This window comes from Rutilus rutilus (assembly GCF_951802725.1).
Source record: "Rutilus rutilus genome assembly, chromosome: 23".
Taxonomy (NCBI): domain Eukaryota; kingdom Metazoa; phylum Chordata; class Actinopteri; order Cypriniformes; family Leuciscidae; genus Rutilus; species Rutilus rutilus.
Genome location: NC_140233.1, coordinates 12,558,187 through 12,581,128, shown reverse-complemented (window position 1 = coordinate 12,581,128; position 22,942 = coordinate 12,558,187). Strand labels below are relative to the sequence as shown.

At 37.5% G+C, this 22,942-nt stretch overlaps 1 protein-coding gene across 1 annotated transcript; it reads right to left on the bottom strand.

Annotated features, from left to right (window-relative positions):
* Nucleotides 1–252: 252 nt before the first annotated feature.
* far1 (fatty acyl CoA reductase 1) lies at nt 253–21,566 on the bottom strand. Its single transcript, XM_084397429.1, has 12 exons — nt 21,139–21,566; nt 14,911–15,131; nt 11,626–11,801; nt 10,719–10,898; nt 10,315–10,492; nt 10,178–10,222; nt 9,963–10,090; nt 9,774–9,841; nt 7,088–7,259; nt 3,885–4,014; nt 3,549–3,676; nt 253–2,479 (listed from the first exon to the last, which is right to left on the bottom strand). The coding sequence occupies exons 2-12, from the start codon at nt 15,097–15,099 to the stop codon at nt 2,317–2,319; spliced, it is 1,557 nt and encodes a 518-aa protein (XP_084253555.1). The 5' UTR covers nt 15,100–15,131; nt 21,139–21,566; the 3' UTR covers nt 253–2,316.
* Between the last annotated feature and the right edge of the window lie 1,376 nt (nt 21,567–22,942).

The following is a 22,942-nucleotide window of genomic DNA, read 5'->3' as shown; positions in this document are numbered from 1 at the left end:
GAGGATGTCGAGAACACAAATGTGAATCTTTCCGGGGGGCTTTAATGTTTTACAATCCATCTCATTTACTATTAGAAAAGTTTTCTTGTAAAAAAACCCCAAAGACATCTACATGACAGATTCTGTTTCTTTATGTAACAATATTTTACCATCTAAGGCAGCAAGTTATGTGCTTTAATTCTATTAAATCATAGTTATGTTCTTTACAGCTTAAAACAGTAACAGCCAATGATGAATCATTAAACTGAAAAATAAGTTCATAGTTTATTCTTTATTTCTTTTGGTTTACAAACGAAAGGCACCCATTGATTTTTAACCCTCCACTGACTTTTTAATGTGGCAATTGCAATTCTCTCAATAAACATTTTAGATCATTACAGGATATTAAACAAAAACAAACAAAACAGTACATATAAATAAGGCAGACAAAATGGAAAGAAAGGGAAACAAACTACATTTGTCCAGTCAAGGCCTGACATCGACTTGATCTTACATTTTATAATGACCAATTAAGAAAATGATAATATTACCACCTTTATAAAATGCTGTGATCTGAGACAAAAATACCAAATGATGCCTAATTTTACCCATCACAAAGAAAACTACAAAGATAAGTTGACTACTATACATTGCAATATATTTGTCTTTATTTCACCCTATTTCGGGTAAATAAAAAATACTCTTGATGAGACCCTGCATACACAGAACTCGATTTCAAACTCACTCTTCCACTCAAACTCCCACATAGAAATATGGATCCTGACAGAAGCGCTGAAATGAAGGCAACGATCTTTTTTTTATTATCAGTTCTTTAAACCGTTAATAGAAAAGACAGAATAGTTAATCTGTAATCCACACAGTTAGTAACAAGCCATCGTTCCCTGGTATTATATTAAGATGTGCAAAGAGTTCTTGACATTAATTGTGATCCGAAGCATGAGTGACCATAAAAGCAGCCTTTACCTCTCTTCTTTTCACTTGTCATTTCACGTCATAAACTACCACTTCCTATTAATTTCAAACATGGAAAATACTTGATAGCAGACAATGTTAAATTACAGTGTTTTATCTAAATAGAAGCACAGAAATGGTTTAGAAAACATACATCCGTTAGCTCTTTCACATTACTTCAACATTCAGACAGGTCACAGAATAAATCAGGTGAAGAAAGGAAAGATAAACACTTAATCCAGTTAAAATATGAACCGTCACCCTCTGATATGGAATCGAAGCTCTGAAGAACGTAAAGACGCTATAGACTTGCGTACAGTTTTATCGGGAGTTTTTGAAAGTCAACATATTCGGTTTCCTCAGACTGCTTTCGAGATTTATGCAAATGATAACGTGTATTATGTACAAAAGTTCATTACCTGAACACTAGTAAGTTATGGCAAGAAACAATAATCGCGCTTTATTCATGAAACTCGAGCGGAACGATAGTGTAAATTGTTCGTTAGACATCAACGGTTTTACGAACCTTCGACGCAAATTCGTTCTGCTCATGTTTATTAATTAAGCTCATTCAAAAAGGCAACAGGTTTAAGCGTGTGAAAACCCAAAGCTTGCGTTTGCTAGCATTTTTCTTTTAGGAAAACAGACAAGCCTGATTGATTAAAAGCGACTGATTGCTTTCACAAAAACATGAGACCCCAACTTAAGTTCAACTAGCACAACTAAATAGATTTCAAAATGACATGGTATTGACTAAGAAAAGAGTGTGAAGACAAGCATGAGGCCTGGAATCAGACGCTTAAAATGCTTATTTGGTGACACGTCAATTCCCTTTTGTCTCGAAGAGGGTGAGAGGAATTGGAAAGAAGTAAGGCAAAATAGATGAATCTAACAAAGACACAGGACACATGATGAAGATAATTTTTGAGCTGAGCTGAGACAAAGCCATCTCTCTTTTTTTCTTTCTCCTTGTGCTTCGTTGATTACAGTTAGAAAAGGGGCCATTGGCGCCAACAAGTAGGCTATGAGCAAGTATGTAAACCATAATAATCAAGCGTCGCCCACAACCTGTTTGCGTTCAGGAGGTGGAACGGGTACAGTAAGTGCTCAAACGCGCTCGGCACGAAGCAGTTGCTCTCATTATGCTGAGAGAGCTTAGACCTCGAGCCCTGAAAATTCATGCTTTCTACATAGCAGTTGAGTGCACTTGCACCCTGTGATGTTGAGGGCGCACTTGCACAGGAGGGGAGGATAGCGGATACTATGCCCGAACGCTTGACCCTCAGAGTTCAGAGTGTCGCAAAGCAGAAGTGTGTGCATAGCTGTCGGGAGAGGGTGGGGGGGTTGAATCCAGCTGGGGTGGATTCAGTATCTCATGGTGCTGGAAGCTCTGAAATAGGAGAGGAACTTGAAGCACAAGCTGACGACGAAGTACCAGATGTTTCTGGCCATCTGTGAACGGGCGATGAAGATGCGCCAGATCAATACTACCAAGATGGTGTTGAAAGTATAGCGAATGTTCCGCAGCCTAAGGGAAAAGAAAACAAATAAAAAATACAAATTGACAAAAAGGAAAATATTCCATTTAATAATATCTTTTATACATTTATCAAATATTTAAATTTCATATTACTGGCATCTCCACTTAATTTATATTTGACATGTCGATAATTATTATTACTTCATGGCTGATATTAAATTATACTATCTTGTAGGGATGCACCGATATGAAAACTTTGGCCGATACAAACGATAATCGATAATTCTTTATATTCGAAAGCCGATAACCGATATATTGGCCGATAAATCTAAATCTATATTTTTTATAAATATCCATGTCCCAAGCACACAATTATAATGATGTTCTCATTACAATTTTATGTAGCCTATATGAAAGACTTGCGCTGCACATGTTGCACAAAAACATCCAGGCGAACAGTGCCCATCTGAAGTGTCTCAGCTGAAGGAAATAATCCATTATTTATCAGCTTTAATATATCGGTCAAATGTCCTTATCGGGCCGATAACGATAACATTAAAAATGAACATAATATTGGCCAATACCGATATGGTGGCCGATATATCGTGCATCCCTACCATTTCGTCTAAATAGATGAAAGAAAACACTAAAAACTAAAAATAATTATTTGAAAAGCTGAAGTTAGGCATCAAAACATTATAACTTACCATATGAAAAATATGTATTTATTTTGAGATTTGCTAATTCCATTCAGTTTAGATTCTATTTAACAGTTTTTTTTTAAAGTGAGCATTAGGCTATGTTCAGACTGCCAGCAAAAATCTGATTTTTTTGCATATCCAGATGGGGTTTTGCAAGTCTGGACAGCAGAAAAAAAAACAGATATGGAGGTGGTTTGAAATGTGATTCCAATTAAATTTTTACAGATGCATCTCAGTCTGGATAAACCCGTTTTTTTTATTCATTTACAATAGAGTTCAATGGGCGACAGAGACATTTGGCAATGCGACAAAATTGAGCAGCTGCATGCGACAGTGCAGCATTTACTATTTCAGTGTGACTGTTGCTCTAGATAATTAGTTATCCTCAAGGTAACCTTGAGAACTTCAGTACATACTTGTTCAAGTGTTTGCGTGCCGCTGGGAGTCCTGACAACTCTTCGTTGAGAACATACTTCTTAGTGCCCATGCAGTAATTCTCCATGTATTCAGCCCAGTGTAACTGCCTGACGTCAAAGTTAAATACCTGAGCACAAAAAGAACATTCAACTCAAGAGTTCAAGCATTGATAAAAGTCAGAGATGAATTTGAATGAATATTTCATTCACAATATAGTGTACGGACGCATTTTAACCGATGTAAATCATGATTTAGAGTCACAGATGAGACTTCTTTAACTGTGCTAACGGCAGGCTGCGAGTGTATTAATAGTACATATACACACACACACGCACCTTCTTGTCCTCAGCTCCCATCTGGTTCATGAGCATGGTGACGTTGTCCGTGTTCCACACCCACGAGTGGCTAGTGAAGTACTCCAGCACCATCATGGCCTTGTGCAACCGAGTGATTGTCTTCATCATCCTGCGTCGCCACGGAAACAACACAAGGAGCGAGCGGGAGAAAAGGAGAGATGCATAGCTTCAGATGAGCATTGAAGTGGGCTGGATGTGGAGTTAAACCCCCAAAAGGGCATTCAATTTAATAAGAGCAAATGCTACAAAACTACAAAAGTAGTTTTAAGAAACCACAGCTTGTATATGACTTAATCTGGATGGTTTAGTGATAGCAAAATATTTAATTCCATGCAATGCTTTATTAAATAACAAAATGTAGGTTATTAGAGAAGCCCATTTCTGCCCCCAGAGTAAAAATAAAACTAACTAAAATACTAAAAATAAAAGGTAACTGTCAGATAAAGTTTTAAATATGAAATATTTACATATAGTTTGCAATTATAAGATATCAAGTCACATTGTCAGATATAGTCATAAGTATGAGAAATAATTGAATTTTTTTACTAGGAGGAAAAAAAAGGCTTCCATAGGTTAGCTTTCCCAAATAAAGAGAAAAAAATAAAACAAAAACACAAAACTATGGAGACCCTAAAGGGACCTTTGCAAAAATAAAACATTAATACTTTCGCGTGCCCATGAGAAACTTTAGATTTTTTTCAAAAAAAACTGGAATTTTTTGTGTGGTAGTGCGTTATAATTTCCGGTTATGTATAGGCTACTATAACCCATTTCCTTTGTGTGTTACTGTCGTCTTACTATGAAGAAAATATGCGCATGGATGTGCATGGAATTAATAGAGATTGTATCCTCTTTACAATGGCGGCCGAGAAACCACGCCACGAAATGGGCTGATGGCGCAATACTGCTGTGTGCATTGTCCTATTTGCCAAATTCGAGGGTCCATAAAAAAAGATTGGTACACTGAAAAGTGCTCAAAATTTGGCTTTCATTAATGGTGTACATCTAATTTCAAGGCCTTATGTCCACTTGAACAAATTTAACTCTGTGGCGGCCGAGAAACCACACTGAAATAGGTTGATGAAGCAATAATTTACGAACCAGTACGTAAAGCATATAGGACAATGCACAAATCACACTGTGAAATAGGCTGAAAAGATTGGTACTGTAAAAAGTGCAAATTTGGATACTGTAAAACCGTTTGTGTGGGTTTTTTTATTTTTGCAAAGGTCAAAAAAAAACAAAAAACTCCTCAATTAGTCAAAAAGAATATATGAAGACTTTCTTTGACCCATTCATCCTGTAGTTTATTAGATTCAGGTTAGATCCCACTGCAGCACTTTCGAATCACAATCCTCCGGCAAACACAACTGTGGATTCCCATTATGTTTTGGTTGAGCAAAGATCACACGGTTAAGACATTGAAGGATCTTGGAGGGGCACCTGGGTGCATTTGTGTACTTGAGATTCTTGATTTTTTTTCTTTTCTCTGTGTACGTCTATAAACTGTACCAGATGTAGACCAAATTTTCTCAGGCTTTATCTGACAAAGCACTGTTGGAATTGTAAATGGAAATGTCCAGAAACGCCCAGTTTCCCATCAAGATCGGTTGGATAGGGGATGACTGCATGCATCGTATTAGAACAGCAACTTTAAAAAATCTCCAGATACCAAACACATCTACTCACTGCTACTTAAAAGCATTTTTGCACGGATGGATCAAATATCCAACTTATGCATCCATCGTATTTTTTATGTAAAATTAGAAGGACAGATCCTTGTAATTTTAATTTAGTGGATTAAACTAGGGACTTTCAAACCTTTTAAAGCCAAGATCCCCCAAATATGCCCCCTTTGCGAAGGACCGCCATTTTAATAGATACATGCAACGGTGTATTTTTTGTAATAGTTAAATTAAAAAAATCTTAAAATCGCATGATTTCCAACCAGTCTTTGGAAAACAGAATTAAAAAATGAAATCGTAATATAAAATTAAAAAAAGAGTCATATTTCACCATTTTGTGTGTATAATAATTTTTTATAATTTATAAATATAAATTATTTTAATTTTTCAAAAACAAATATTTACATAAATTCAAAAATGTTATAAAATTATTGAAAAAATATTGAAATGCATTAAAAAAATTATTATAAAATTTGTATATGGTTAAAAGTTACCTTGAAAACCCTTAAAAAAGTACAATTTTCTTGCAGGCATCCTAGACCCCAGTTTGAAAACCCCCATCTTAAACCAATTCCTAGAGCAGAGAGTTTGGTACCTGGCCCCATTGCTTATACTGAGTGCTGTTCTCTGATCAGTTTGGCGTTTTTGACAGTAAACTCTTGTGTAAACTGTCCGTATCTGATCTGAGTGGAGCACTCCGACTTGCTTGGTGAGTACAGGCGTTGTTGATCAAAACATCATTGCCAGCTTCCATGTTTCCATGTGCTACAAGAGTAGACCAAAAGACCTCTCTTGAAGACTTAATGGCATGGCTCAGAAAAAGAAATCAAACATAATAAATAAGAGAAAGATGGAATTATGGGATGGATCCATGTCCTTTTCCAAAGTAGTAACAAAAAACGTGCAGGACTCCATGCACTTTAATGCTAGCCGGCCAGCAGCGTTTGTCCGATGCCATGAAGTCGAGCAGAAGGCCAGGCTGGGCGCTTCCTTCCCAGCCCGCCGGCCGGCCATGCCACACCACGCACCCAACACCCAGTGGTGGAGGTGAGGGAGGGGAAGGAGGGAGGACAAAGAGGTGGAGAAGCGGGTACTGAAGACCTTACCGGGGCTTCTGACCCGTCAACATGAGAAACCCGTCATACAGCAGGGCAGGGAGGGTGTGACTCACTGTGGTCCAGTACTGATTGGTAAAAGGGTTGGATCGCAGGTTAACATTGGGGCGCCTGAAAGCCTGTTCTAAGGGGTTGGTCTTGAACGTCATGTTTATGCAGTACTCTGCGAAAAGGAATACAGGCATACAACATACAAGAGCATTTTAAACAGAGCTACACACACACACGGCTAAGCACACACGTGGACGGGAAGCGTGCAGAACCCAGTCTCCGAGTGGGTTATGCATCCTTGCCCAAGACGAGGAGAACGACACGTGATGGCTAGACCGAGCGTGGAGGAGGAAGCGTGGGGGAGGAAGCGGGACGAAGCGGTCGGATTTACCTGGGCTCTCTTCCTGACATCCTGAGGAAGAGATCATATAGGAATGCTGGCGCCTTGTGGCTTACAGCAATCCAGTACTGATTGATAAGGTGATTGGTTGTGAGATTTACATTTGGCCGCCTGAAGGCCTGCTCGAGGGGGTTCCTCTTGAAAGTAGATGTAACATGGTACTCTAAGAGACAAAAACGGGTTTAACAGTAAACGGCACAGGTGCGCATGACTTGGTTCAGGGTTAAAAAGCAACACGGTCATTTAATTAGCATAGTATTTGGGATCCTTTTTAAAGTATCATCCCATTCATATATGGTATATTCATCTTAGTGAGTAGCCAGGGCTCAACAATGACGAAAGTGCTTTGGTCCAGTTAACAGAACTGTAATTTATTTTAAATTAATCATATTTTAATATATATATACCGAATTATGTTATAACTGGTTTCGTAAGGTATTATCTTAATTCTGTCTGATACATAAAAAAAAAATTTTTTTTTTTTTTTTGTTTGGGCAGTGAACATTTGGGCAGGGCAACAAAAAAAATCCGTATTGTTGAGTCCTATGGATTGCTCCAACTGCAACACAATTCTGATTATAAATAAACATTCATTTGAATATTAACTAATTAATTAGGGATGAAATGGTTCCAGTAGAAAATGTGAACAATAGGGGCTTTCGCACAGGAGGAACCTTTTCCAAGTTCCTAGAACTATTGGTGAAAGTACCCGGATGTCGGCGCGTTCGCACCGCGGGAACTAGGAACGATTTTAGTTCTAGGAACTCTTTTGGAGGAACTAATTTAGTTCCTACTTCAGAGTAGAGTCTAAACCAGCACAATAGGAACTATCCGTGACGTTAGTGTACTGATATTGGTCGAACGCATGCAAAACACCAGCACCCGCCATTTTTAAAAAAGCTATGTAAAAACACAGATTATAGCCTATATATTTACTCCAGAAACTAACTATATGAACATGGAAAACAGTGATAGATGGGCCTCTTAACCTTTACGCTGAGGAGAAAATCCAACGCAACTTTGAGGAGACCAAGCTAAACATGATCATGTATTTCTGTTCAGCTAGCAACATTGGACATCAACCACACGGCATGCGCTAATACCTTTTCATATACTGTCTACTTTCTATGCATTAACGTATTAGACAGGACTGTTAGACAGATCGTAAACTAATGAACATGGAGAACGCGAGCACTGTTTGTTCGTTCTCAGCGCCGTCAAAATAAAAGTCACAACAACGAGCGTGGCTTACGTCACTTCAAAGTTCATACTGGCGGTGCGAATGCAACAGGAAAACGTTCCAAGGGGAACCATTAGTTCTCGGGAACCACCCTGGTGGCTAGTTCCTAGAACTATCCGGTGCGAAAGCCCCTAATATGGTTCAGTACACTCTTGTACCATGGTTCATCTAATGTCTCTAATATCTATTTATACCTGTAAATAGATATAAATATTTTCAGTCCCACTGAATGTCAGTCACTCATCACAGTGATAGAATGAGTCAAACCTGTTTTAAGAGATCACTAGAGACAAGTTTGTTGTGATAACAGTAACAACGGCACTGAAACGTATTCCAACAAACGCTTAGTTAAAAGGGAATTGTGTCCCTCAACCTAAACATGACACAAATCAGACACTAAGGAGATCTCACTGAAGCCAAGTATTAAATATAGAGTTCATTTTTGAAAATCTTTGGTGTGTGTAATGCTCAATCATCATGGTATTTACTAGTTTTTATATTTTCATACAAAAAGAAAAACATACGGCACATGTTGCTGCAATAGGCAGCTAAATGCTTGTCTAAAAAGGGTCTTTTTGAAAATAAAAATGTTATAAAAATAGTGTTAAAATATAATTTAATTCTCAAATAATGACATTTACAGAACTGTTATACCCTTAAAATTAACTGATTAATATGGATTTTTTTAAAAGCAACAAAAAAAAAAGCATTTACTAATATAATACAACATAGTATAATCATAAAATATATAACATATTACATCATTTATATATTATATAATTATAGGTATTATATAACATTAATAACCTATTTATTGTCTGAAAATGTTTATGTAAAAGAAATTGATTCATGAAATATATATTACCAAACGTTTAGTTTAACTGATTTAATGTAAATACTTGATGCGTTATTACTTAAGACAGTTAAATTATATTTTAACACTGCTGGTGTCTTAAAATATAAAATATAAAAATTGTGATTTGGCCAGTGAAAAATTAGAATTAACTGATTAAAATGGATTAAATTGATGTGTTCAGCAATAATATAATATAATAATGGACAAAGATTTACTTTGTTGCCATGTCACTTTTTCCATAAAGTGATGAAAGGAAAAAAACAATTATGATTACAGCACTACTACACCAATCATAATTCATCTACTAATGGTTATCATAACTAATTTCGCCCCAACCTAAAGTTAAACCCAAGTTAAATCTGTTCCCATAAAAGACAGAGCAAAATAATGAGCCAGCTAACGCCCATAATATACACGTACGCATGTTCAAACGTGACGCGGTTTTAAAGCTCATTCATTTAAAAGTGACAAGTTCTTCGATTTGCAGTTGGAGAGCAAAAATTAAATGGGAAAATGAAGCACTGAAGGCCAATGAAGGCATTTGAGTCATGCAGCGATTTGTTTGAAAAAGTGATTCATACCAACTTCACCCCAGTGAAAAGGATTGATCCCGCCCGTCGTGCAGTTGTACACCAACATACTTCTCGGCCTGTGATGGAGACAAACAACACTTTCAGAAAACTGGCTCCATCTATTCCATGACTTTATTTTCCAGTGATCTGTGCGTGAGGGATTTAGTGTGCCTGTTGGTGTTTGTGTGGTTGTCCGACCTGGCGTGCCTCTGGGAACCGGAATACCAGGCAGCGGCCAAAGTTGTGTTTATGACCACGTCGACTGGCACGAGGTCAGCGACAGCGTTATTTGAAGCCCTCATTGTTCGTAGAATCCCCTTTCCTGCCTGCACAACAAAAAAAAAACAGCTTTTAACATCAACTACCAATAAACAATGAAACGAATGCAGTGAAATGCCAAAGTGGGTACTCACAGCGATGAATATCCCGCTAGGCCCATTGAAATTATCAATCCAGCCCTTTGACAGAGTGGGAAAGATAGAGTGGTGTTCAAAATCCAGGCAGTATGTGCAGTTTAATGATGTTTGAGAATGTAAATGAGCATATTTACGGGGAACGGTTCCTTCCAGCTGGCTCCTACTATAGAGGGCCTGACGATGGCGATATTGAGGTTTCCAGACTCCTGTTGGACGAGGTGCTCCGCCAAGGCTTTAGTGAACGTGTATGTGTTAGGCCGCTCACCTAACAACTTTGGCGTTATTAAAGAGACGAGTTTGTCGTCCATCCACCTGTCAATGTCAGACAAATCCATGAAGTTGAGGGGAAAAAACAAAAGAGTTGCGTCTAGTTAATCATGCTTGAAATAGCTTCAATGTTCATTTTGTTTTACTTTGTTCTTGATTTTATTTGTAGTTGTGTCGGCGTTTTTTTTAAGGTTTTTATTAGCAACACATTTTTGGGGGGTTTTAAGATTGCAGGATCCACAGATAAGAAGAGTGTATTGTGAAGACTTACTCCAGTGTGTCTATAAGCTTCCTGTAATCGACAGGTGGTGGATAGACCACCTCTTCGATGAGCTCTCGGTCGCAGTGGGCGTAGGCTGTGGACACGTGGATAAACACATCCAAATGCTTCATACTGTGAGCCAAACTAACCATCTTCTGCGTGGCCAGCACATTTAACTGCATGGCATCTCTGCAGAAAAGGGGACAGAAAAAAAAAAAAAAAAACACTGAACTCCAGTAACACTGCGGAAGAATGAGGTTTTGAGTAAACAGATGTGAAAATAAACCTGCAGCGATTTCTGTAAAACCACCTGACCGTTATCTAATCATGATCATTTGCAATCACTGTAGTTTGTCTTTCAGCTTACTGAGTTATCCAAATAAATCAATGTTAAGCAGACATATACTGTGAATGGCATAAAATACGCATTTTATCCCTTTTCACTGGGCCAGCAATGTTACTTGAGCACTATTATTAATAAATGATCATATTTTAGTTACTCATTTATTATAAATACTATTACTAATAATTATTTATTAATATTAGAGTATTATTGTGTTTAATTATAGTGTAATATTTATTACTATTATTATTGATGTTGTTAATAATACATTTGTTATGTCATTAATAATACTTGTATTATTATTATTAGCATGAACAATTAAAATAATAGCAATAATAAAAGTAATTAAAATAATATTTATTATTATTGTAAGTGTAAATAATACATTTTAATGCATCATATGCAAAAATATGTAAATTAACGACCAAAACGCATAAAAAGTTCTCAGTTTTTAGTTGAAAATGGTGTTGTGTAAACAGTCCCTCAGTTGCTTCCTGTGATGTCCTCGCCTAAATAATCAGAAGCTTGTAGCAGTAGATTTGTGGCGTCCTGTGGGTGGAGATTACGGCTTACTTCAGAGGCTCGTTGAAGCGGATAGTGGCAGCGCAGTGAAACACTATGTTCACGCAGCCTGTGAGGGTCTCCTTGTCTTCCGTGCTCAGATCCAGATCTGGCTGCGTCAGGTCGCTGTTGACTGCCACGATCTTCTCTCCGAAATCAGGCTGCTCCTCCCGCAGTCTGTCAAAAAGCTGAAACATTTAAAGGCTCAAGATCACTTTCACCATAATCACATATCACGTATACATTTCTGTCACGCACACCCTGTGAAACAATGTTATCAACATTACCTAGATATGGCCAGATGTGCTTATAATAACACTGTGTAAAGAGCAAATAATAACTGTGTATACAGAGCAAACAGAGTGAGAGATAAGACTTAGCCCTATCAGAGCAATCTAGAGCATTCAAAGCATCCTGAGAGTCCATGCAAATCTACATGCTGACGTCACATATATAGTGCATCCGCGGCTTAGTCATTAATCCATACTTTTAAACATTAAGAAGTGAGCAAGGTTTATGAATTGATTTCAACTACATTAAGAGAAATCAGAAGCTGCAAACTCCTTAAAAAATCTTTTTTGGACTTCTTATGCAGCTGGGAAAACTATCCTCATCAGACTTCTGAGGAACATTTTAAATATTTTGCTTAATTTCCACAACAGAACACTAGTTTTATATATATTGCGATTATTGAGGTCAATATTGCGATATAACAAACAAATGGTTTCATGAGTCAGCTTGCTTGGTTCTCAAGAAAAATGTACACACAGAGTAATAATGCTGAAATGTGTATTTCTCAACTCAAACTATCAACAACTAAATGCACAGCGTTTTCAAATTAAAATAATATGTTTTACTAAATGAAATAATGACATCTTTGCATTACTGCAAACTTGTTATTGTCTCAATAGTACAATAGTAAAAAATAAATAGAACAATAAATAAGAACAAGTATGCTCATGAAAATAAGATATTTTGAACATTGTCCAGACAAACAGGGACATTTAAGCAGTGTATTGTGATTGTCAAAACATTTGGTAACTAAACAGAACTTTAAGTTTAGTGACAACATGTTACAATGTTTACATGGTACAATGACTGGTAGGCTACTGTTTTTATTATTGCGATTATTTACGATTTCAATTCAGATCTTGTGATTTGATTCCGATCTTGATTCAATATCGATTCATTCGGATAAATATTAGCTATCTCACCTAATGCTGTAAACATACAGAGAGGCCTGTCAGCTGGTATTATTATTAAAGGTTAAAAATAACAACTCAAATGAAATATAATGTGTTTTTTTACTAGGCTATGACGACAACGTTACAATATTTTAATGATACAAGTAAAAAAATAAAATAAATATTTAATATAGTGCACATATTTAGCAAAATACTCCTCTCTCTATATATATATAATTTGTCCAGCCAACTAACGTGCTATCAAATGGCTTTCCTGAGGTAAATGTAACGTTATGGCATTGTTCTCCAGCTGTTTTATTGACCTCTTTCTGCGGTTGAAAAACACAGATTGATCGATATTATGTATGAGGCATAAACATTTCGATAAGTTGTACTGTATCTTTCAACACGTTCACTCGTGTTTATTTACTATTAAAGGACAAGTTCGGTATTTTACACTTAAAGCCCTGTTTTCAGATCGTTTCTGATGAAATAGAATGGTTAAGATTGAAATTTGGACACATGCTGCTGGCCCGAGAATTTTCGGTTTCTGTGGTAGCACCCCCCCACCTCCACAATGGCTGCATAGGTGCACTGGAACAATCCTTCCTAAAACGCATTAAACTTTCGTTTACAAAGACGTGAAACTCACCGAGTGGTCAGGGGTGTTCACTGATATGCTCACACAAAAATCGCTGCAAAAGATGCTATCCAACAGGTGTTTTACCATTCGTTGTAAAACTGTGGACCTATTTTTCCAAACGCCTCACACCCGTACATTCTTCCGTTGAGAGCTTGAATAATAGACACTCCAGCCCAGTTGGTGGCGATAATGCACCTTTGCCAATTGCAAGCAAACCACTGGCATTTCATTGAATACACAGAAGAAGCAGAAGATCGTTGTCTTAAAAATGTTTGGATAGCGTAGCCTACGATACCGCGACTGCATAAGACTACAGAAAGAATACAAACAACCCCATTTCCGTTTCCGGCGGCGGAGTAATACCGTACCTCACAGCACATCCAATACAAGTCAATGGAGTTGGACAAAAACTACGAAAAAAAACTGCGATTTTTGTGTGAACATATCAGTGAACACCCCTGACCACTCGGTGGGTTTCACGTCTTTGTAAACGAAAGTTTAATGCGTTTTAGGAAGGATTGTTCCAGTGCACCTATGCAGCCATTGTGGAGGTGGGGGGGTGTAAACTCTTTAACTAGTAAAGAGAAAGAGATGTTCGGTTCACGACCAAGATCTGTCACGTCAGATTTACAAGCGGCCAAACGCTATTGTTTGAATTTCGTAATAGAATTTACAGAATCTGAGAGGTAAGAATTTGTTTCATATCATAAGTAACCTGCTCTGTCTAGTCTGTTGGTGTCAGTGTCGCGATTTTTCTCTGCTTGAGAAAATGGATGTGTGGCGTGAGTGTGTGAAAATTGTCAATTGCGTGAGTCTCACGCTGAATAAGATCAAAATATCGTCATATAATCGCATAGGCTTGACATCGTGATTGCGATATGATTATTCGTTTAGCACTAATATATACTAATAAACATGCATAATATACACTAATAAAAATGACAAAAAAGCAAAACCTTATATATAAAAATATATAAAGGCTAATTCAAAATATTAATAAAGACTATAATATATAAATAAAACTAAAAGAAGATATTAATAATACTAAAATAACACAGAAAATAATCATTTTGTCAAGACGCCTCTAGTTTTATTTGTCTGTGATGTAAACCTAAACTCAGAGTTATGTTCAATTCATTATCCTTGAACAATTTGCTTGCATGCATCATTGCATAAATATTTTAACTAAAGATAAGAGCAGTAGAATTGTAATAGATTTAACAAGTTCTAATCGTATTTTGCTTTTTGAATTAAACATTTTGATTCCAAATGGCCAAAATGACTGCATAGTTGAAATAATTGTTCACTTGATAAAAAAGAAAAATCAGTTCAAGAGCTGAGTTATGTTCTACATCACCTCGTTTTATGCCAAATGTATAACTGAACAGAGTAATATTTAAATAAATAAATACCCGAATTGAGAAACCAAACCAAGGTCCCCAACAATCTTCCAGGCCTGCACTTACTCACCTTGCAGTTGATCATGTCAGAGATACGGGTATGGGGTGCCTGTCCTGCTTTGGGCCGGACAAGCACATAAGCAGCTTTGACACCGGGACAGGAGCGTAGCAGCTTCTCCAGAAGTACTTTCCCCATAAAGCCTGTAGCCCCTGTGATGAGAACATTTTTTCCCTCGTAGTACTCTGGAATGGTGACCATCTTGAGTGCACCTTCCCTCCTCTGTTACACCCCTGAAAAAGACCAAGAGAAACATTGCCACACGGTATCACACTGCAAATATGCACACATTTCACAAGGGATCTCACCAAAATAGATTACTGTAAAGAACCTCAAAGCCGTTGCTTTAGAAATCGTGCAGTTTCGTTAGTCTGCGGTAAATATTTCATGGAGTTCACTTCCTTCCTTTCCTGCCAAGATCTCAGTCCACAATTACTGCATGACACTAAAGGCTTAACCGCCTGAGACTTTTGAAAAAAATCTGTGATGCCTACTTAAGAGGCGGTGTTGTATTACTATTCTGGAGCGCAGCTGGGTCAATAAAAGAGCTCCTAAATGGCCTTTAGGTGCATCGAATGAAAATGTTTTACATTTCATCATTTGATTGGACAAATTGAACGCCGTAGTAAATCACAACAAAATACACAAGTTTATTATTCTTATCTATTCTTATCTCTTGTCCACTGATAACAAGCTAATACAGCAGCTCATCCGCAGCAGATACTGGGTTAATATGTAATCAAATATCAGTGAAGAATTTTCTACTACAGATTTCTTCTTGCCCAGTCAAAGTAATCACATACACTACTGTTCAGAAGTTTGTGCTCAGTAGGATTTTTTTAAAGATGTTTTTATTCAACAAGGATGCTTTAAACTGACCAAAAGTTACATTAAGGACATATATATATACACACATATATACAATACTTTTTAAAATACATTTCCACGCATACAATTTAGTAATTACATTAAAAACCTCCAAGATAGCCCTAATAAACATTGGAAAATGAAGGCATAGATGATTAGATTGTACTGCAGACTAGATAAATTTAGTAAGTTTAATAAGTTTAAAAAGTTGGCAAGCCTAAAAACAGTATGTGGGTCAAATGTAAATGACCCAAAAAATATAGGATGCAATCTAATCTCACTCAGTGTTTGATCAGAACAATTTTAAGGCTCACTTTAACACACTGTAAAAAAAGTGTTTCACCTTAAAATTTTACGTTTAGCCAACTTGAAAAGTGAAGTTGTACTAAGTGACAACTTGGATATTTGAGTTGACTAAACTTGATTTTAAAGCAGAATGAACATTTAGTTTATTAACTCTTTCCCCGCCATTGACGGAAATTTCCGGCTTTCCGTGTTTTCACTATAATACGGTAGGGGGCGCTTTTACGCATCTTCTGAAAGAGTACTGAATCTCCTGATCAAAACACAGACAAATAAGAAGCAGAAACAAGCGATATCAGTCATATGCATATGTAATATAATGCGATCATCAACATTAAACAGCATATAAATCAAAACTGCCTAATGTTACTGAATGAAATGTTGACGCAGGACGAGGTACAGGACTGTGATGCCATTGATGGACTCGATCTACTCCATCTATGTTTTGATCATTATTCCGTATCCGATCCGGATGTAGTCTTTGACAAAAACGTGTTTTCTCAGCTTTTTGCTAAAAATGTTTGAGTATTCGATAAAAAAGCAATGCATGAAGCTAGAATACAACGTTTCTGTTTGTTTAAAAGCAGTGGGTCTGTTCTTTCTTTTGACATACTGAATGTTCAGATATTCAAACAACAGATTTTTTAACTTTTGTGAAAAAATGCTGGCAGTGGCTGGCAACTTTTTTCGAAAACGCTGGCGGGGAAAGAGAAAAATTTAAACTTTTTTTTTTATGTTTTTTTTTTTGAGTGCATAACATGGTGTTTTGACCCAATATATGTTGTTTCAATCTCAGCCTGCCACTTTTTTCCTGATGCGTCCAGCCACATCATACGATCCTTTCCGTAAACAGGCCACTCAGTGTAAAAACTTCCCGCTGGCCATGTGCTGTTTTGTTTCCTGCAGAACACTGGTGCCAAGTTCCACAGCTGCATGGACCCCAGAGTCTGACATTATGGCAGCAAATCCTGGGTTCTTTCCAGACTTGCAGGGTATAATCTGCATCAAAAAGTCTCTTAAAATAATTTAGTGAAGTGCATGGGTTACTTTGACGCACTTGCCTTAAGCAGCCAATCAAGAACTAATGAATGCTGGTTTAATTGTGGGGGTCAGGTGGATTATTCCAGAAGGCGAGACAAGACATTGTGCAGTGTGCTTTCTTTCCAAGAGCCACTCAGCACTTCTCTGACTAAGGACCGAAAGCTGCCTCTGCATTGACACTGGCATTAAACAGTGTCCAACTGTCAGGGAGCAAAGCTTAAAGAAAGTTCAGGGACTGTGGGCAAAAGAAATCAGTCCCTACAGAGAGGTTGGCATTTTCTAACCCTGAAAGCTGATCTCTCACTAGGCTTGCAGCGGTAGTCGTTGATACCTATGTTACATCCGTACACCGATTACATTACAGTTTTTATAGAAAAAAAAAAAAAACATTTAATTGGAAAAATGACGCTACAATTATAAACTGAGAGCGGACCTGCTCTTCTATAGAGTTGTCAAAAGTACTGAAATTCAAAAAATGTGACGATACCAGCATTTCCCTCTAGCATTTTGAGCGCTGTTGAACAGATTCTTAAACACCTCTGATCGGTCATTGTGTTGACGCGCTCAACATATATGTCTCTGTTTGGCCATTGTGCTGAAAATTTCAGCTCAACATATCTGTGATTGGCTACAATGGTATATATATTAGTGATCCGCTAATAGATGCCTGCTTTTAAACGCTCCCATGTGTATAGTAATCACTCGGTGAAGAGCGTCAAAAATGTCATTGTTGATCATTGTAGCCAATCACAGACATGTTGAGCGCGTCAACCGTCAACACAAAGGCTAAGCAGAGGTGTTTTAAGGGATAGTTCACCCAAAAATGAAAATTAGCCCATGATTTACTCACCCTCAAACCATCCTAGGAGTATATGACATTCTTCTTTCAGACGAATACAATTGGAGTTTTATTAAAAAAAAAATGTCCTGGCTCGTCCAAGCTTGATAATGGGAGTGAATGGCTATATGTCTTTGGAAGTCCAATAAAGCGCATCTATTCATGATTAAAGTGCTCCATGCATCTCCGGGGGTTAATAAAGGCTTTCTGAAGCGAAGCGATGCGTTCGTGTAAGAAAAATATCCATATTTAAAACTTTATCAACTAAAATAACTAGCTTCCGGCAGACGGCCGTACGCATCGATTTACGCCAAAAGAGAAACCCTTGAACTTAAGCACAACGTAATGGCGGCAATTGACGCCTCTCGCGGTTCAAAAGAACAGGGCTGGGCATCATTTTTCTTACACGAACGCATCGCTTCACTTCAGAAGGCCTTTATTAACCCCCGGAGATGCGTGGAGCACTTTAATCATGAATACATTCGCTTTGATGGACTTCCAAAGACAAACAGCCCATTATCAAGCTTGGAAGAGCAAGGACATTTTTTAATATAACTCTGATTGTATTCGTCTGAAAGAAGAATGTCATATACACCTAGGATGGCTTCAGAGTGAGTAAATCATGGGCTCATTTTCATTTTTGGGTGAACTATCCCTTTAAAAATCCGTTCAAAATGCTTGAGGGAAATGCTGGTATAGTCACATTTTTAAATTTCAGTACCGAAGTCGGTACTTTTTGACAACTCTACTCTGCTCCATAAAGCACGAGCTGCAGAGTCACAGCACAGTCAGATTTCACTCATCACATGACGATAAGGAGAGATAACTGACAGGATGATAGAGGAGGATTTGGTGCGCAACAGATCCTGAGCGTCGACTAATTTAATCTTGTAAAATGTGTGGTCTGTGCTGCCACTTCCTATACACAGAATATGCGTGATCATGAATTCAAAAACAAAAGTGAAAAGCACGCGCGCATTCAAAAGAGACCTAAAAGAGTAGGCTATATTGTCAGAAGTTTATATACCGTCGTGAAAATTTCCTCATCGTGACATCCCTATCGCTCACCCGAGAAAGAATGCAAATCTCACCGACATTTTCCAAATTCTATATGGGAACATCTGACATGACCATGTCACTTTCATGTACACCAGATGCAAATTGATCCTAGATCCCACATACTCAGTTTGAATAATTAATGTGTCACATGGGCACCTGAGGAACTGAACTACTGTAACAAGTTAGAGGTATGTAAACAAATACCATCAACAGAATGAATGTGGTCAATAGTGCTTTAGCATAAAAGCCTTCCATTAAGAGCCTAACTAAAAGTACTCAAAGCTAATGGGATTGAATATCGTGTGCATAGCAAAACATTACACCAATAGACCTCAGTACTGACGTACAGATTCAAAGATACAGTGACAGTAAATAAATTGGTGTTGTCACAAGACTGCACTGCCTTTGCATCTTGTGATCCTTATTAAAACATCACAGTGGGGATGTTCATCCAAACGAAACAGCATTACTGAAATATGCAATGAACTATTTTAAAAATAGAAAAATCAGGGATACAGACAGAAATTGTTAAGCCCTGCCATCCAAATCAAAAATCTTTTAAGTGAACAAATCACTCATTTACTTCCAAGAACTCATATTTTCCTCTCTGTTTTGAAGCGCATGACTGCTTTCTCTCTCTTTAAAAACTAATAAACAAGAAATTAACAATTGAGTATGGGAATGAGCTGTTCTTTGGTTGGACTTGTTGAATGAACACACCTTTACTGAACAAGTCAGTGTTTTGAGTCTGACTCAGAGTGACTGGCTGCATCCGAAATCTCATACTTCCCTACTATATAGTAGGCGAAAACAGTAGGTGAAAAAAGTAGTATATCAGAATTCACAGTGCTCATAAAACAGTAGGCAAAAAGTACCCAGATGACCTACTACTTCTAGTGAGATTCTGAGGCCACGGGTGATGATTTGTGAATGGCAGTGAAGCAAACGCAACTAATGCTGATAGATCAAATGATAAGGACAATGTGGTGAATGTAGTCCGTCCAGATTACATTCATACTACAGTAGTCAACATTTGAAGTGGATCAAAAAAGTTAATCAAAGTTGTCCAAAGACAAGAACGGGTATCGTTCAAAATTCATGTATAACTTTGATGAAAGGTTTTGATCCACTTCAAATGTTAACTACTATATAGAACATACTGAAAAGGGTAGGCTATAATTTAAGTCATTCAGTTTATCACGAGAGTCAGTCTCCATCACATCAAAAATAGGCAGAAGAATTACACGTAGAGTTAATAAAGTGCAGGGAAATTATGCTTTAACACTCTTTTTGGAGTCGCTTAGTAGTTTAGCAAACGTTATGTTATGTTATGTTATAAACGAATGTTATGTTTTAACAAATCAGTTGAGTAAATGACTCAATGACTCGTTCAAAAGCAAAAAGGCAGACACTTTTGTCGCCACCTACAGGCATAACGCCGTAACGTGCAGAATGGACGAATCAGCTGAACAAATCGTTTGGAGAGCAAAAGATTCGAATCACTGGGATGAATCACGTTAATCACAATCATCACCACTGCCGCGTTGGGCACGAGAAAAAAATGACACATGCGTCACATTTAATAAGAAGCTCACGCGCCCACTAAAAAGTAACATTTTAACCTCACTGGTCGCACAAATTGTAGCGTTTCCTTATTCATGCTTGAAGTGTTTTGAAAGCATATGGGGAGATGACAATCACTATAGGCCTAATTGCAGGGGAATCCAATAAATACATATTTAATAACTGTAACGTTGCATTATTAATAAAGAATACACACTGCAATAGAAGTCTTATAAGTTTCAAAAGACATTCCCATATTTTTTAATATACCCACGAACTCTTTTAGCGAAGGAAAAAAAAAACTATTTATGGTCACCAATTTGAAAAGGAAACAAAATGTTCTTTCTCAATCAAATCTGCGCATTTAAACAAGATACAGCTTAAGCATTACTTTCCAGCTGTGCGTCTTTCAGGGAGGATTTCAACACACCGGCGCGGCGCTAAAAAACCCCGCATGCGAAAGTGTGCTAACGGCTAGCATTCACTCTCTAAAAACGCGCAAACTCAATTTTGCGCTTAGGAAAAACAAGGCAACAAAGGATTCAACCGTGAAAAACACGAGCGCTTACCTGTGATATTTAATAGATTTCCCCCGCACTATTTTTGCGCGTTGCTCCGAGGGCTCTGGTGCTGTATCCAGCAGTGATGGGAAACGCAGTGATGTAGCTTAGCTTCGCTGAGAGAGGAACTGTGATGATGGGTTGCCAGATGATGCGTTTCAGAAGAGAACCGACGTCAGAACCCACCACGCGCGAGGAAGAACGTCCATTCGTGATGATTCTGTGTGCAAAAAGATTTGTATCATATTCATATTTGGTGTATATTCACTGGTGAGAGTTTGACTGGTTCTGGGAAGAACCCTAGGAGTTGGCCTGTAGGATATTTTCCATAATCCCTTAAGGGAACATAGTGCTTATCTAATGTTACTGTAAAATCCTATAGCATTAAGCGTTTATAGGCGTATATAATCCTTAAACATGGCCACGCCTGACAACCTGAATATGACAGTTTACAGGCTAATACTATATTACCCACAATGCAACTAACTAAACGTAGTCTGCAATATTTGCAAAGGCACGTCAAAAAACAGCTCGGCACTTCCCTAAAAATAAGTAAACCGATTCTGATTGATAATTTTCTTGTAAGTTTGAACCATGTGACTTAAGAACAAAATGAATAATCATCATTCAGTGTAACTTAAGCTTTTCAGTAACTTACATAGTAGCCTATCCAGTGAGCAAATCAAGTTGCTGGCAAATACTGGGAGGAAGGGTTGTGAGTTCTCATCAGAAAAAACTACTATGTCAGGGGCCTCTATAAAACAAGGAATTTCAGGTTTTTCTGGCTTCTCTTAACTGCTGTCCTGTGGTTTACTGTGGTTGCCAGGTAACATGGCTCAAACGATTCCCCTTAGATATCACTGAACAAAAGCGCATTATATTTTACTTCGAAAACTGTTGGCTGTTTGGTTCGAACAGCATGAATGTATTCTTATCTTTCACTCTCCCTGTAGCTTCTTTTTGGGGTGATTTAGTCATGTTTGACTAGACTGAACCTGACAAGTCAATTTGTTTAAGATAATTTTTGCAAGATTAATTACTTAACTGCCTTTAGCGTTTGTTCTCTGCAGACAAAAGCACAAATATGTTGACAATTTTAGAACAGGACCCCCACCCTTGTTTGGTCTGGTGTCGTCGGTGCCAGTGGTGAGCTTCCTACCATCATCTTGCAAGTTGCAACAATTGTCTTTTGTGTCAAGAAGAGCTTCCCTACTGTTTACTAGATCTCTGGTTTGTGTAAATTCTCTGACACATGCAAGACAAAGTGAATTGGCATTGCTGTCTGCATCTAAGACATGAATTCACAATTCTTTCATTTAATGCAAGAAATTGCACTAAATGTGGCAGTTATCAGAATGACTGAAAATAATAACATACTGTCAGATATACACATTAAACTCATAACAGAATACAACAAATAATGTCCATTTCCCTTCATAGACGACTAGAATCTGTGAGCCTATCCTCTTCATTAATTTAAAGAATCTATAAAAGAGAAAGAATCTGTTTACTATATATAATGTAAATAAGTAACCTAGTAACTTAATTCTGTTTGGTTAAATTGTTCTATATTTGTTACATATAGTATGTGAGTACACAATTTTATGCCACTTTATGCCAATTCCACTTTTTTTGGAAATAGGCTCATTTTACAACTCCCCCAGAGTTAAACAGTTGAGTTTTACCGTTTTCGAATCCATTCAGCTGATCTCCGGGTCTGGCGGTACCACTTTTAGCATAGCTTAGCATAGATCATTGAATCGGACAGGACCATTAGCATCTCTCTCAAAAAAATGACCAAAGTTTCGATATT